Source organism: Diplotaxodon limnothrissa, linkage group LG4, assembly GCF_057381915.1.
Source record: "Diplotaxodon limnothrissa isolate DT_005_m linkage group LG4, D_limnothrissa_male_GT1.1, whole genome shotgun sequence".
NCBI lineage: Eukaryota > Metazoa > Chordata > Actinopteri > Cichliformes > Cichlidae > Diplotaxodon > Diplotaxodon limnothrissa.
The window spans coordinates 16,458,885-16,475,258 of record NC_140599.1 but is presented as its reverse complement, the minus strand read 5'-3'; the positions used below and the strand labels follow the sequence as shown (position 1 = coordinate 16,475,258).

General features: G+C 39.7%; 1 protein-coding gene across 1 annotated transcript in view; it reads left to right on the top strand.

Moving 5' to 3' along the window:
* The window catches only part of cacna1aa (calcium channel, voltage-dependent, P/Q type, alpha 1A subunit, a), an 89,775-nt gene that overhangs the window by 53,530 nt on the left and 19,871 nt on the right, over positions 1-16,374 (top strand). The window contains exons 25-34 of the mRNA XM_085352311.1: positions 316-375; positions 473-585; positions 7,410-7,509; positions 7,693-7,853; positions 8,036-8,176; positions 8,266-8,467; positions 8,554-8,718; positions 8,940-9,050; positions 10,583-10,666; positions 14,979-15,095. Coding sequence (XP_085208437.1) covers positions 316-375; positions 473-585; positions 7,410-7,509; positions 7,693-7,853; positions 8,036-8,176; positions 8,266-8,467; positions 8,554-8,718; positions 8,940-9,050; positions 10,583-10,666; positions 14,979-15,095 — 1,254 coding nt within the window. The remainder of the gene's footprint in view (positions 1-315; positions 376-472; positions 586-7,409; positions 7,510-7,692; positions 7,854-8,035; positions 8,177-8,265; positions 8,468-8,553; positions 8,719-8,939; positions 9,051-10,582; positions 10,667-14,978; positions 15,096-16,374) is intronic.

Here is a 16,374-nt window from a genome sequence, read left to right as displayed (position 1 = left end):
CGTGCGTGGAGGTCTGAGCAGTAAATGAATTAACTATATAGAGTATGAGATAGAACATATAAATCCAGCACTTAAAATGATTATTGACAGTTTTATAGTGGGTAGACAATTAAGTGGCACACACAATATTCAGGATTTTCTGTGTTCAGACTCAGCAAAATGATACAAACTCACAGACCACACATGCACAGGAAACAGTTGAAGTTTAAAGTACTGCCTTCTTTAGTAATATAATATCAGATGATGCAAAATAAGTGCAACACTGCACTTATCTAAAATACAAAATCATCATATGCTCACTTTTTCTTTGTGCAGGTTCTGCGCTATTTTGACTACGTCTTTACAGGAGTTTTTACTTTTGAGATGTTAGTAAAGGTGAGACAAATCAGCATTTTTCCTCCGTGTTGAGACAAACATTCTCCTCTTTTTGATAAAGGCTGTAATGGGTCCTTGTTTTTGGTCTCTTTTCTAGATGGTGGATCTGGGGTTGGTCTTGCACCAGGGCTCTTATTTCCGGGACTTGTGGAACATCCTTGACTTTATAGTGGTTAGTGGTGCTCTGGTGGCCTACGCCTACGCCTTAGCGTAAGTCTCCCTCCTGCTTCCCCCTCTGCTCTCTTTTCTCCTCTCCCGCTCCTCTCCCCTCTCACTGGTACCTTGGAGTACAGCGTCCCCTGTTCTTCTTCACTCAACCATGGCTGATTTTTGGCCTCTACTTTCTCTATCCTACACACTTTTCTTTCATTCACTCGCATACATTTTCTCTCTTGGCACTTTTTCATTCTCTTGTGTCCTGTTATCCTCCACCATAAACCCAAGTCTTACCTTTATTTAGAGTGCAAAAGACCTGTCCTCTTTTTTTGGCCATGTCCTTACTTCATTTCTCTTACGTTCACATTTTGCTCCTGCAGTCCTTTAATTTTTAAGCCCCTCCTATTTCAAGCTCCTTCCTGCTTCTGCGTAAACACTCCCACATTATAAAATAGATCCCAGCATCCTCTCCCTATCTACCTCCCCATGTGAGAGGTGAGGACCACCCTTTGCACCTGTAACCCTTTAGTGCCCAGGGCGTTCTAAAGTAAAAGGGCCCATGCAAACCCCGGCCAGGTCACCAAAATTCTCAACTACGTTCTCTACTACAAAGCAGGTACTTTAATCTTTACTTGATTTGCATGGCTGTAAAGATAAAAATACAACTACATGTTGATTACTGAGTTAGGCTGTAGATAATAAGTGCTATGCTGGTACAAAGCATGAATTTTGCTTTTGCATGGTATGTGAGAATATAAAGCAATTTATAGATTTAGAAGTCTGTATTAATGTGATGTCATGTTTTGGATATAATATATACACATATATGTAGATATTAGGGGTGCAACGATACACAAAATTCACAGTTCGGTTCGGGTCGATGCTTTGGTGTCACGGTTCGATATTTTTTTCGATACAAAAAAATGTTCATGCCTTTTTAATTTGTCATTTATTAAAATTATAAATATATATTTATATCGCCTCTTTCAGTGCGCCCCAGGGTGGCTGTGGCTACAATGTAGCTTGCCATCACCAGTGTGTGAATATGTGTGTGAATGGGTGGATGACTGGATATGTAAAGCGCTTTGGGGTCCTTAGGGACTAGTAAAGCGCTATATAAATACAGGCCATTTACCATTTACCATATTTTAACTCAAAAGTACAGTTTTTAAATTTAATGTTGCTGAAACAACAAAATAATAATAATAAAAATATCTATCTGATCGAGAAATCACTCATCTTTGGAAAAGAGAGTTTATAACAGAGAAATGGCTCTTTTCAAAATAAAAGCTATACTATACGCTTCTTCTGGGCTATATTCTCAGCAGCATATTAAACATATCAGGTCCCCATAAGGAGAATCATGTGCTCTGTCTAAATGATCCGGGTAAAGTTTGTAGCATGCGTGCTTGTTGTTTTTGTCTGCTTCCACTTGTCTTTGCACTAGGATGATGTCGGCGTAAATGTGCAGTCATATTTGTTGTGTTCCCACTAGTGCTGTCAGCGTTAATCTCGTTAAAATGACATTAACGCCATAACGCGGCAAATCTCCGTTAACAAGTTACCATGGATCGCCCCGTGCGTGGGGCTGGATGGCGTTAACACGTTAACAAGCTAACTGTGCTAACGCACTAGTTCCCACCAATTGAGCATTGCGTGGCACATCCGACATACTGTTTTACTTTTGTCCATGACGCGCTTACCATCAGGGTCATGCTTCACATGAAAACCAAGATAGTACCAAACGCCAGCTCTGAATGAGGGTGGGGGAGGTTCAATTTCGGGTAGCGTTAAGGCAGTTGCCATGTTGCAACGAGCTTAGCTTCTGTCTTGCTAGCTCGCGCTGCGCTCAGTGGATTTGCACTCGACAGTGCAGCCTAGGCGGAGTAGTCGAACGCACATCCACTGAGCGCTCAACACAGACAGCATGGTCAGAAGAAAAGTTGATAAAATAAATAAAAAAATTTGTATTGTTCGATACATATGCGTACCGAACCGAAAGCACTGTATCGAACGGTTCAATATCGATACGAGTATTGTTGCACCCCTAGTAGATATGTTTCCGCATAATATATATGTGCTCTCAAATTAATGATAATGATATACCATAGATTTTTACACAGGTCTGCAATATGTGAAGACACTGGATATTGTTTTTTACTGTGGAAGTGACTGAAAGCAAACCTACATAGCTTAAACTGCTATGAGCTTTTGGACACTTGGATTATAAGGCACCTAGCATTCTTCTGTGTTGGGTCATTGAAGTTGGTGGACTTGGAGCCTCTTGGATGGAGGATGCTCTGCTCATTTTAACTTAAACACCAGTAACATACACTTATGGACAAAAGTTTTGGGCTTCACACTCTTTTAACTACAGCTTTTGCCACAGATCAGGCACCTAGCCATACAGTCTGCCTTTACAAACATTTGTTGTTCTAAAGAGTTCAGTGAATTTAAGCATGGTGATAATATAAGACACCATACCTACAACAAGTCAGTTCATGAACTTTCTTCCCTTTTAAATATTCCACAGTCAACCTTAACTGGTATTATTGCAAAATGGACCACAACCACAATATGGCAGACCTTACAAAAGTTACAAAGCAGGGTTAGGCAGGTACACAGTGTAGAAAAGTCACCAACACACTGCTGCAGAGTTCCCAACCTCCTCTGAATTTAACAACAACACAAAAACTATGAATTAGGAGCTTCATAGTATGGGTTTCCAGGCTGAGCAGCTCCTGTAAGTGTAAATAGGTGATACAGTACAGAATTTGTATTAATCCGAATATATTTGACAGTTTTATTTAAACTGAACTGAAATGAGAAACTTTCAGAGACTCTGTGAGTGTGTTCTGTATCTAACCACTTGAGGTCTTCGATTAATATACTGCAAATTAATATGGGAATAGCTAAGTGATACAAATAAATTAATACATTTTGAACTTTTGACTTTATACCTCTCTGACCTGTCTTCCCCATGTGATGTTTGTGTAATGTATGTATGGTCAGAAGGGTAAGTCGGCGCTGGCAAAGGTCGGTAGCCTTAACCCAATTTCCTTCGGGGTCAACCTTCAGGATCAATAAAGTTTTATTGAATTGAATTGAATAAAACTGACACTTGAGTAATGACTTGAACTAAAGATGACACCTTGGATTTTCATAGTCCCAGAATGATATCTTGTGACGTTGTCCCCTCAGATCTCCTCAAACAGTTGGGGTTTTTTTGCGGTCCTAATGACCCATCTTTTATGCCACCTTTACTGAACTGCTCCTCCTCTGCACTTTGTGTCCATTCTTCCACCTCTTTTTATCATACATCACGACGACACTCAAAATGTACTTAGTTTTCTCATCATTCTGGTCTCGGAAAAGTCTGTGAAACAGTGCACTTTCACGGGTATTTCTCCAGATATACCGAAGAAAATATTCTGCACGCTTAAATGAAGAAATAGGCTTTTTTTGTCATTCGGTAATTTGTTTACTGAAATTAATGAGAGTCTCTGGAACTATGGCAAAAATGTTAGAAATTTTGGCACGGTCACTGGGAATAGTCGTGAATTATTTCACCAAGATTCAGGTCTGTGCCTTCAGCAGTCTATCCCCACCAGTGGGTAAGAGTTAAACCCAACAAGTTACCAATAATCTCAACTAATAAAAACCTTCCAGCTTTCAAATGCAGTTATGCTAAAATAGTTTTGGTTTAATCTAACATAAACTAGGTTGTCCAGCTTATCTGCTCACTTTATAACTATGCCGTAGTACATTGTTAAAGTCCAGCTGAATTAAGAACTCATGAACATGGCAGGTGCTCCACGGTTCTGGTAGAGGTGATCCATTGTCAAGACGTTCACTCTTTGTGAATCATCTTTATATGTGTGTGTGTTTTAACCAACACTCTTTCCCCTCATTTTAGTTGAATTTGTGTCTCTCTGTTTGTATATACAGAGATCTTTGTCTCCACCTTTTCTGTGTGTCCCAACCTCTTTCTGTTTCACTGCTGAATTTTCTTTCTCTGTGTATCTTCTCTGCAAGACCAAATTCATCCAGTGGAAACGTTGAGTATGAATTATAATGTAGCCTTAATCTGAAGAAAATGAACAAACAAGCCCAATTTGACTATAGTAGAGGTTTATCATGCTAATGGCTGATGGGAGATCGGAACCAGTAAGAAAAGATTCCTACCCATCCAGATAGTACCTTAATTCAATTGGTGAAATCAAACAGCACTCCTGAAGCGATCAGAAGTCTTGTTGGAGATGTTTATCACTCCCTTAATCAAATTATTCTGGTCTGAGGGCTGCTGTGTCTTGGACCACTTATGCAGCTGTCCTTCATATTTCTGCAGTCAGACTGAGGTTCAGATCCAGACAGGCTCAGAGTCAGAGATGATGACTAATCAAGTTTGGTTTGCCTTGAAGCGCACGTTGACATTCTAAGATGGTTTTTTTCACCAGGTAGTGTTTACTCTGCTATGTGCCTGAAATGAGTTTATATGTGGGCTTGCTGGTCCTTAATAATAGTAATTTGAATATTTAATTGTTAATCATGACGTTTTACACATTAGATCATTTTCAGAGTAGCACTAGTTACCATTTGAAATCTTGCACACTCATCAAGCAGTTTTGTTTTGTTGTTTTTTTTTTGGGGGGGGGGGGGCTAAATTGTGAATGTAAGAGATTATCTGAATGTGTGAGTAGGTTGGTTGATCTAACAAGAGAAGGTACTGTCTTTTCTTTTTTCCCCTTTCTCTCTCTCATATGGATGTTTCCCTCAAAATCCTTCCTTTTCTGTGTCCCATTCTGTTTCTTTATCCCACCTTGTCTCCTCTGTCTTGTTGTTCTCACCTCTTACTCATATCTCTCTTCGGACTACGAGCAGCAGCGGCAGCGGGTAAAGTTCTCTCACTTTTTCCTCCTCATTTTCTTCTTCTGCACTCTTGGTATCTGTTTCTCTGATCACACATCTCTTTCCTTCTCATTCATCCATTGTCAAAGTTGAAATGTGTATCTGTCTATATTATTTTTCTTTTTTTTTTAAAATCCATTGTTCACCATGGAACAACTCGGACTCAAACCCAACTAAACCTCATCTTAACTTCTGTCAGGTCCTCAGCTGATTCACACAGATGCAAAGGAGATATTTGTGCTTTAATTGCAGGTTTTTCCACACATTTTTATTTCAATAAATATGGATATGAACATGATCAAGAAAGAAACTTTTAACCAAAGATGGATAAAAACACAGACACAGTGATTTGCATACACACACACACACACTCATGCAGATATACACATTAGTGGTGGTTGTGTGCAAATACACACACAGCCACCACCAGTCTGCCATCTGGTCTAACAGCTGTAAGACACAGGCAGCTGTATACACAGCTGCTGCCCCCCTAAGGATCACTTTCAGTGACCTCTTCACCCTGATCTGTACACTGGATATGTGAGGATTTGTTAAAATCAGGGCATTTGAATTACAGTCAAATTTTCTATTAAACTAATCGCAGCCAGTTTACATAAAGTCAGCATCAGTTAACTCCTGCATTGTTTCTTTAGGCTCCTGCAGCCTTGTACACAGTGCCAGCCCAAATCCAGTATTTGACATGTCTAGATTACAGAAACCTATTCAGAAAGTTTGGACAACAACACCTTTCACCTTGGAAGCTATAGCAAGTAGCTAGGGATCTTAAGCTACTTGCTATAGCTAGAGAGATACCTATGGCGTTACCACAGAAACCCATAAAGCTAGGTTGGTAATGTCTGGAAGCACAAATCCGACTGTAACACTTGAAGATAAGGAAAGTCTGATCACAACATCTGATTTAAGGAACAAATCTGCCATGTCTTCAGTCTGAACATAGCCTTTGAGGTCTATTATAATTTAACACTCTATGGCATATGTGCCTGGACAGTTACACTGCCAAAGTGAAAAAAAACAAAGAGAGGTTTGGCTCAGCATTTCATTGGGAAATGCTTTATAAAATCTTTGTCTTGGCCAAAAACCATGCAAGACAAGATTCCATGCTGTCTGAACAATGCTGTGAAACAAGCTAATCCTGGAGCTTATAGAAATTAACTAGATGAGTCATCAAGAGAGAGTTTGGCTTGTTCATTTAAAAAGTTTTTCCCATTTTTAAGCACAACAACACTACCAAATTGTGGCATATGCTTGAAATTGAAGGCGTTTTGAAAATGTGTTAAAACTTTTAACGCATTTACGGTGACGAGCAGAAGAGCCCCTTGCTTTGCTCCTCTTACTCAACTGCCCTACGACAGAATACAATTTTGTTCTCGCTGAGAGTACAGCTAAACTCTCTCTCTCTAAATGTCTCTCTATAGAATAAATTTCTCCACCCCTCAAACTGCTGCTTAAAAGAAGAAATACTGCAGCATGGAAAGCAAGGTTTCAATGCAGCATGAACAGATTTCACCATTAACTGCGCATGGGCAAACTGAGGCTTTAGTGTTTTTGAAAGGCATTGAAATACATTGCAAAACACTACACAAGGGAGATAGCATTCAGACAGGAATGATATCAGTTGTTCCCATAGCATGTACTCTAGTTATAAATCCCCACCTAATTCTAGCATGTAGCTACGATGTTATCCTCACACTTAGGAATAAGGCTAAAGCGTAATCTGATAGCAATGCTGCATGCGTTGCTATGCACTTAACCCAGACGTAGTTACTCATTGATTTTGAGTTAACTCGGACACACATGCCATCAAGAAATGGCTGCCCATCGCCATTTTGGAATCGAGAGGATTAAGGCTTTCATGTGCTGCGTATACTAAGTCTGCTGAGACTTGTAACTTTCACTCTCCTGTGTGTACATGTATGTCTTCTTTGTTTTTGGTGTGTAAACACGTGTAGGGGGAACAGCAAGGGAAAAGACATCAGCACCATCAAGTCGCTGAGGGTACTGAGAGTGCTACGACCTCTAAAGACTATTAAACGACTTCCCAAACTCAAGGTACGCTTGCGCAGCAAAGAGACTCCATTACTTATATTTCACTTTTACACAGATTATTGATGAAATCTACCTTAAGGTAAGTACAACAACCAAGAAAATTAAACAAATTACACCCTGATCTACCATCATCTATTATTCTTTAACCCCCCCTAATATTATGTTGTTCTCTTGCTTTGTCCTCAGGCTGTGTTTGACTGTGTGGTGAACTCTCTGAAGAATGTGCTCAACATCCTGATCGTCTATTTACTCTTCATGTTCATCTTTGCTGTGGTTGCTGTTCAGCTCTTCAAGGGGCGTTTTTTTTACTGCACTGATGAATCCAAAGAATTTGAGCGCGACTGCAGGTCAGGAAAAAAAATCCAACTCCTTTCACCTTGCGCTGTGAAAATGTCCTGGTGACCTGCATAACTTTTGGTTTAATCCTTAAAGATTAAAGTGTCTCCTCTCCATCCTCTGTGTCATACCTAATGCAAACGTTTATAAGTTTTTTTCCTTTCAGTCCTTGTGCTGATTTTGTGTTTTTCAGAGGCGAGTATCTGGTGTACGAACGTGATAACGAAGTGAGGGCGCAGAAGCGGGAGTGGAAGAAGTACGATTTCCACTACGACAATGTGGCTTGGGCCCTTCTCACCCTCTTCACTGTCTCTACTGGAGAGGGGTGGCCGCAGTGAGTAGCCTATATGTGAATATATTCATTCATAAATAGAGCAAGTGTGGATATTGACAACCTGTAACAATACTTCACTGTCACTTCAGGGTGCTGAAACACTCGGTCGATGCGACTTCCGAGAATCAGGGCCCAAGTCCAGGATACCGGATGGAGATGTCCATCTTTTACGTGGTGTACTTCGTGGTCTTCCCCTTCTTCTTCGTCAACATCTTCGTAGCTCTCATTATCATCACTTTCCAGGAACAAGGCGACAAGATGATGGAAGATTACAGTTTAGAAAAGAATGAGGTGAGCAAGGATTCCGAAACTGGAGCGTTGCATGATGGAAAGGCACGATGCAAACCGAAAATGTCTTTTTCTGCTGTTTTTGACAGAGAGCCTGTATAGACTTTGCCATCAACGCCAAGCCTCTGACACGCCACATGCCACAAAACAAGCTAAGCTTTCAGTACCGTATGTGGGAGTTTGTGGTGTCACCGCCATTTGAGTATACCATCATGGCGATGATCGCGCTCAACACAATCGTGCTGATGATGAAGGTAAAGGCCTGCAAGCTCCAAACAAGGAATAAGTAACGCACAGAACAACATAAACACCAAGACAGCCACCGAGTTGCTGAACTTAACGTCTAAATTTATACCATTAGCTCTTGTTGCCTGCGCCTTAAAAAAAAATACAAGCAGCCTTTACTAGTCTGGAATGATTCAAATACTTCTGCTTTTCTGAGAGAGGTACTGCCTATGTGTGTTTTTGTTTACAGTATTACGGAGCCTCCGACACCTATGAAGCTGTGTTAGCCAACCTGAACATAGTGTTTACTTCCCTCTTCTCCATGGAGTGTGTACTCAAGATCATCGCCTTTGGAGCACTGGTGAGTATTTCTGGGTTTATGTGTGGCGACGATGTACTGCTCTGTAAAAATATGAGAAGCCAATAAGAACATATATACATATTTATTTTCATGCCTTTTTTCTGTATTGAATGAATTTTACCATTTAAAATGAACAGAATGCCCATATACTAAACAAAACAAAAAACTGAAAACGTTTACAGCCAAAAACAGCTCTTCATCTGGGCCTGACTTTCAACTAGATTACCCTGTATCCCCCACTTTCTCCACCAATCTATGTATTACACTGTCTAATGCTATTCGGATTGTTGGCAATAATCAAATGATTTGTTTTTCAGTTACAAAACCAAAAATTTAAACAAATCAGAAGCTACAAAAAATCAGTGATAAAGTTATTTTACCGGCAAAAGATGCAGATGAGAGAAAAAAGTACAGACGAGATAGTTTGACAATGAATGGGAGGTGATAAAGGACAGAGGTGGGATTATAATATATTAACTGAAAAAATGAAAGTGAGTGACATATAGGCGGCCAAAAGAGAAGCAAAGATTAGAGAGCGGGTGGTGAGTAGACAGCATCAGCTCTGATTCATGGATAAACTTATGTACGTATTAGGCATGTCGTAAGCACACATAATCCCAGCCCTCAGAGATATTAGTGTCCGTGTGTGTGTATGTGCGTGCGTGTGTGTGTGTGTCAAAGTGGTTTATTTTAATATCCGCCTCCCTTGCTCTCCCCTGGTCCTTCCACTTGTCTAATGCACAATTTGGCTCCAGGCAATATGTGGGTAAGCAAAGAAGCAGAGGCTTATTAGCATTTTGTCCCGAGTATTACATGACTCGTTGCTTTGAGTGTCCCCACTTATTGAAAGAATGCTTTAGAAAATCTCTAATCAAATATAGATTGAAATTTTTTTTGCATATATATCTATAAATGGAGGGCTGTAATAGAATTTTTAAAAGGTTTTGAAACTGAAAGAAATTCAAATTGGTTTTTGCTGTACTGTATGTGTTGTTTGATGGATGTTATAGTCTTGTGATGCAGTACAATGTGTCCCTGGTGTGCTGGTATCTTTCCAGCTTCCCTTCACTGATGGTCAATTTGTCTCATCTAATTTCTTTCCTGTTCCTGTCCTACACTGACATTTGTTTTCTTCCACTTTCTTGTTCCCCTTCTGTATTTTTCTGTCCTTGTCTCATTTTCTAATTCTTTACTTCTTACTTTTTTTTCTCCTTGGTATGGTTTTTCATTTAAATATGACTTATACATCCTTTTGCTTGTTATTTTCATGTGATCTGTCTGCGCTCCATCCCGTTGCGTTGCTCAATTTCTCTGTCAATCTTTATCTCTTCCCCTCCTTACTCTTTGTCTGCTTCCTTGCCACATCAATGTTCTTCTGCTTTTTACTGTGTCACTCTTGCCTCATGTCACCTCATATCCTCCTTTTTTCTCCTTTATCCTGCTCGTTGTTCTTCTCTGTCCCTGTCTCGTCTCTTCTTCTTTCTCTCGCTTTCTTGTACTTCTTTTTTCCCTCTCTCTTATGCTGATCACAGAATTATTTCAAAGATGCCTGGAATATTTTTGACTGTGTGACAGTTCTGGGCAGCATTACAGACATCCTCGTTACTGAGCTTGGGGTAAGTACCAGATTTTGAGGTGTCTGTGTACAGATGTTTATGTTTTACACTCCTGTATTGAAAAGTCAAACTGGAAGCAAACAGATGTGATATTACATTAGCATGTTTCTTTCTTAAACAGGCATGACTGAGGTATGTTTGGTGAACTTCAGAATGTGTTTGTGGACTTTCACATCTGCCTCACCATCTAAAAAACATTAAGTAGACAAGACAAGGAGTAAGGAGAGAGCATGAGTTAGAGGCCAGTGTTGGGTTGCTCAGTCATGCATGAGTATCTCTTGAAAGTCTTATATAATTGTCCCAGTTGGTGGGATGGGAATACAGCCAACCAGTGCCGAGCCACTGACAGGCAGGAAGGCAGGAAGCATGCTGATTACCTATAGTGAGCCATAGCCTCTCCAAGCAGCCTTTTAGTTTGTTATAATATTAGGGTGGTCAGTGGGTGCATCAGTTTGCAACTGCATCAGAAGTACCTGAAACAACAACAGCATCAACAACATTATGGGTATATTAAGATCAATGATGAATGAGTGCCCTAGATTTGGTGTGCAGCATTACATTTTTGCTAAATATTGCACCAAATTGCCTGTAATGACACGCTGAACCAAGTAAACAAAATGAGTTAATTCAGTTTATTTAGGACCTGCATTCAGATTTTTCAAATGTTGTATTACCTCACTATGTCCATTAAGGAGATGAAATTGTGTGTCAGTGCATTTATTATGTGATGCATGAAACTGGGTTGAGCATCATTTGTGAAACACTTGTTCAATCCTAAAAATCTATTTAAACGTAGAACCCCAAAAATAGTACATTTGTATAAATCTACATACAGAAGGTAATCAGAGAGACTCAACCTAAAGCTAATATTTGAAGGTTGGTACAAATGTTCTTTGTATATTGTTGGGACATATTTTAAGAAAAGACTCTTGTTGCGTAAGAAGTAAACTCTGAATAACAGATGGTATTGATAGGAATACAGGGAGTGCAGAATTATTAGGCAAATGAGTATTTTATCCACATCATCCTCTTCATGTATGTTGTCTTACTCCAAGCTGTATAGGCTTGAAAGCCTACTACCAATTAAGCATATTAGGTGATGTGCATCTCTGTAATGAGAAGGGGTGTGGTCTAATGACATCAACACCCTATATCAGGTGTGCATAATTATTAGGCAACGTCCTTTCCTTTGGCAAAATGGGTCAAAAGAAGGACTTGACAGGCTTAGAAAAGTCAAAAATAGTGAGATATCTTGCAGAGGGATGCAGCAGTCGCAAAATTGCAAAGCTTCTGAAGCGTGATCATCGAACAATCAAGCGTTTCATTCAAAATAGTCAACAGGGTCGCAAGAAGCGTGTGGAAAAACCAAGGCGCAAAATAACTGCCCATGAACTGAGAAAAGTCAAGCGTGCAGCTGCCAAGATGCCACTTGCACCCAGTTTGGCCATATTTCAGAGCTGCAACATCACTGGAGTGCCCAAAAGCACAAGGTGTGCAATACTCAGAGACATGGCCAAGGTAAGAAAGGCTGAAAGACGACCACCACTGAACAAGACACACAAGCTGAAACGTCAAGACTGATGAAATGAGAGTGAGTTTTTTGTTTGTTGCCTAATAATGCCTAATAATTATGCACAGTAATAGTCACCTGCACACACAGATAACCCCCTAAAATAGCTAAAACTAAAAACAAACTAAAAGCTACTTCCAAAAACATTCAGCTTTGATATTACTGAGTTTTTTGGGTTCATTGAGAACATGGTTGTTGTTCAATAATAAAATTATTCCTCAAAAATACAACTTGCCTAATAATTCTGCACTCCCTGTACATAATCTGTATTTAGGAGATGAAGCCATTTCTTGGACAGAATTAATTTAAGAAGAAATTCAAAAACTATCCCCAATAATGTTGAAGTCAGAGTTGTAGAGTATTTGCAGCTGTAACCAAGAATCAAGAGCCAATGTAACAATTACTACTGAAAGGCTTTTCTCTCTTTTTTTTAACAATTTATAATAATGCAATATAAGCCGTAATAAGTGGAGGCTATGTGCTCTGTATATTTCTTGCCTCAACTACGTGGAAAATCCACCTACATTGCAAACATTACATTATTATAACCACCTCTGCTCTTCTTTGACAGTTGCATCATTACTATATATCACATGACTTTGGCAGTCAGTCCTATTGGGTGGTGTATGAGTTTTTGGTTACCTTGTATGTGGGTCACATCTTAGTACTGTAGCTTGCTTCATTAGAAAGGTTGAGAATTAGTGCCTTTCAAAGAGATGCCCTGTTGTCTCTCCACTCTAATGCCTCACCAATCTTACCATTATTATAAAAATATAGATCCCAATTGATTGAGTATGGTTAGATGATTTCCTCTCCCCTGTGTTGTATTGTTTGTTTCTACCTGCCTGGATAGGAAAATCTTCTATTTCTGAGTTTGGTTTGATTTGACTTGTTTAGCTCCTGGTTATTTTTTTTTTTATTATTTATTTATTAGTTTATTTATTTATTAATTGGTACAGAGCGTGAATCTTTGTTCATTTGGTCTTGATTATTTCTACTCAAGATTTCATTCACTTATGTATCGACATACAGTCATGGATTTTTAGAATCCATGTATTTTCTTTTTTCATGCTGCCTTGATTCTTGGTATCAGCATTATGAATGTGTAAAATCTACAGACACTTACCTTTGTGCTAATTTCTCTTTGAATGACTGTTGATTTCTTTCTTGTTTTTATCTTTTCACATGCTTTCTTTAAATCGTCCTCAAACTTAATGACGATCTACTGTAATCTACTTCTCCAATCCCCTTCTCCCCTCAACACCTACTACTTGCTGTGATTCCATCCAATCAAAATGCACTATGATTCCTCTGTGTCCACCCATGACAACTGGCTTGGTCAATCTCTCTGGTTGTTCTTCGAACCAACCAATAATCCAAAAATTTGCTGCTATAAACCATAACTCTGCAACATCCACATGTAGATGGTTTGTAATTTTTTGGAGATCTTATTTTACTGCATGTGTTTCAGCTGCATCCCAGTCAACGTTCTGGCTCTGGAATGTGTACAGTTTGCTTGACTGCTTTGCTATGATCACTCTGAACCCTTAACTTGTACATTTGCGTTTGTTATCTCCCAGCTAGTCACTGTATATCTCCACAAGCGTGTGCTGAAATATATCCTTTACTCAACACTAATATTCGGTTTGTAAAGGATTGGGTTTTAGAAACTACAGTAGATGGTAAAATTTATCCACATATATGTATAAAAGTTGCTGGGAGAGTGTTTCTAGTAACAACATATTAAATCCAAAGCTTTGACAGTGGCAGGAAGAACAAGTGATGCATGTTGCCCATTGCATGCCACTGGCAGAAACCCCTGTACACACAGACACACACAGAAACATGCAGCAATGCAATATAAGCAGTAATTGAATAAAGCCTGCATGTGCTGATACCAGTTACTTTTGAGCACTTCACATCTCAACCTGCAGTCTAATAGATTTATCTGCTAAACTATGTACAGTTTATTAGTCACGTGTTCAGTCTGATGAGAGTGGAAAATGGTAACCTAAAGAAATTCACCTATGTAGTAATGACCTTTGTTGGTCCTTGAACCACCCTCTGCTCTTATTTGACAGTGACATCACTATTGTATGTCACATGACTTTGGCAGTCGGTCCTATTGGATGGTGCATGAGCTGCCGTTTTTGCTTGCCTTGCATTGGCTGCTTTGCCTTGTGTTTGGTTCACATCTGCATGCTGCGGCTTGCTTCATTTGAAACGTTGCATATTTTGCCTTCGGAGAATTAGTGCATTTGGTTGTCTTTCCAAGAAGTGTCCTGAAGTCCCTGCACTCTAACTCCTCACCAGTCCTAACACAATTACTAAAAACATATATCCCAATTGGATGAAACTGGTTAGATCTGGATGATTTCCTTTCCCCTGTGTTGTATGGTTTGATTCTACATTACTGGATATGAAAAGCTTGTTTGGAGCCTTGCTGATTTGAGTTTGGTTTGCTTTGACTTGTTTGGCTCCTGATATTTTTTATTATTATTTGTATTGAGTTTGAATCTTCTTTAATTTGGATTTGACTGTTTTTCTTCTCATTTTTTTTATTCGTCTGTAAGGAAGATTGCCTGCATAATTTGAAGTACGACTAACTATTTTCCTTCCCTTTCCATTCCCCAATCCCCCCTCTTGTTCCCTTTTCACAATCCTTTATTTCTGTTCTCTTTCCCTTGCTTTTCCCTTCCTCAACTCCCCCATTTCTCTGGTTATACTGTGGCTGTATTGTAGAATAATTTCATCAACCTAAGTTTCCTAAGGCTGTTCAGAGCAGCTCGTCTCATCAAACTGCTGAGACAGGGAGAAACCATCCGAATCTTGCTCTGGACCTTCGTTCAGTCTTTCAAGGTTTGCTTCCAATTATACAGCTTATTACCCTGAAAAATCACATGCATTGATATGTGTAGACGCTACATGTCAGTGCAGTGTATTCATTGTATAGATCCCTTCCTTTTACAAAAGAGGTTTTGGTGCAGTGCAAAAGTATATTAAAAAAAAGAATTTGATTTTGATTTGAACCTTATATTAAACTGTAAAACGTGTTGTTAAAAGGCATTATTCATTTTAAATTGGCTGCCAGCAATTCTTTTAGAGGAAGCTGTTCCTAACATTGGTAGCATTGTTGTGCTTAAAGGTACAGTGTACAGTGGGGCAAAAAAGTATTTAGTCAGCCACCGATTGTGCAAGTTCCCCCACTTAAAATGATGACAGAGGTCAGTAATTTGCACCAGAGGTACACGTCAACTGTGAGAGACAGAATGTGAAAAAAAAATCCATGAATTCACATGGTAGGATTTGTAAAGAATTTATACGTAAATCAGGGTGGAAAATAAGTATTTGGTCAATAACAAAAATACAACTCAATATTTTGTAACATAACCTTTGTTGGCAATAACAGAGGTCAAACGTTTACTATAGGTCTTTACCAGGTTTGCACACACAGTAGCTGGTATTTTGGCCCATTCCTCCATGCAGATCTTCTCAAGAGCAGTGATGTTTTGGGGCTGTCGCCGAGCAACACGGACTTTCAACTCCCGCCACAGATTTTCTATGGGGTTGAGGTCTGGAGACTGGCTAGGCCACTCCAGGACTTTCAAATGCTTCTTACGGAGCCACTCCTTTGTTTCCCGGGCGGTGTGTTTTGGATCATTGTCATGTTGGAAGACCCAGCCTCGTTTCATCTTCAAAGTTCTCACTGATGGAAGGAGGTTTTGGCTCAAAATCTCACGATACATGGCCCCATTCATTCTGTCCTTAACACGGATCAGTCGTCCTGTCCCCTTGGCAGAAAAACAGCCCCATAGCATGATGTTTCCACCCCCATGCCTCACAGTAGGTATGGTGTTCTTGGGATGCAACTCAGTATTCTTCTTCCTCCAAACACGACGAGTTGAGTTTATACCAAAAAGTTCTACTTTGGTTTCATCTGACCACATGACATTCTCCCAATCCTCTGCTGTATCATCCATGTGCTCTCTGGCAAACTTCAGACGGGCCTGGACATGCACTGGCTTCAGCAGCGGAACACGTCTGGCACTGCGGGATTTGATTCCCTGCCATTGTAGTGTGTTACTGATGGTGACCTTTGTTACTTTGGTCCCAGCTCTCTGCAGGTCATTCACCAGGT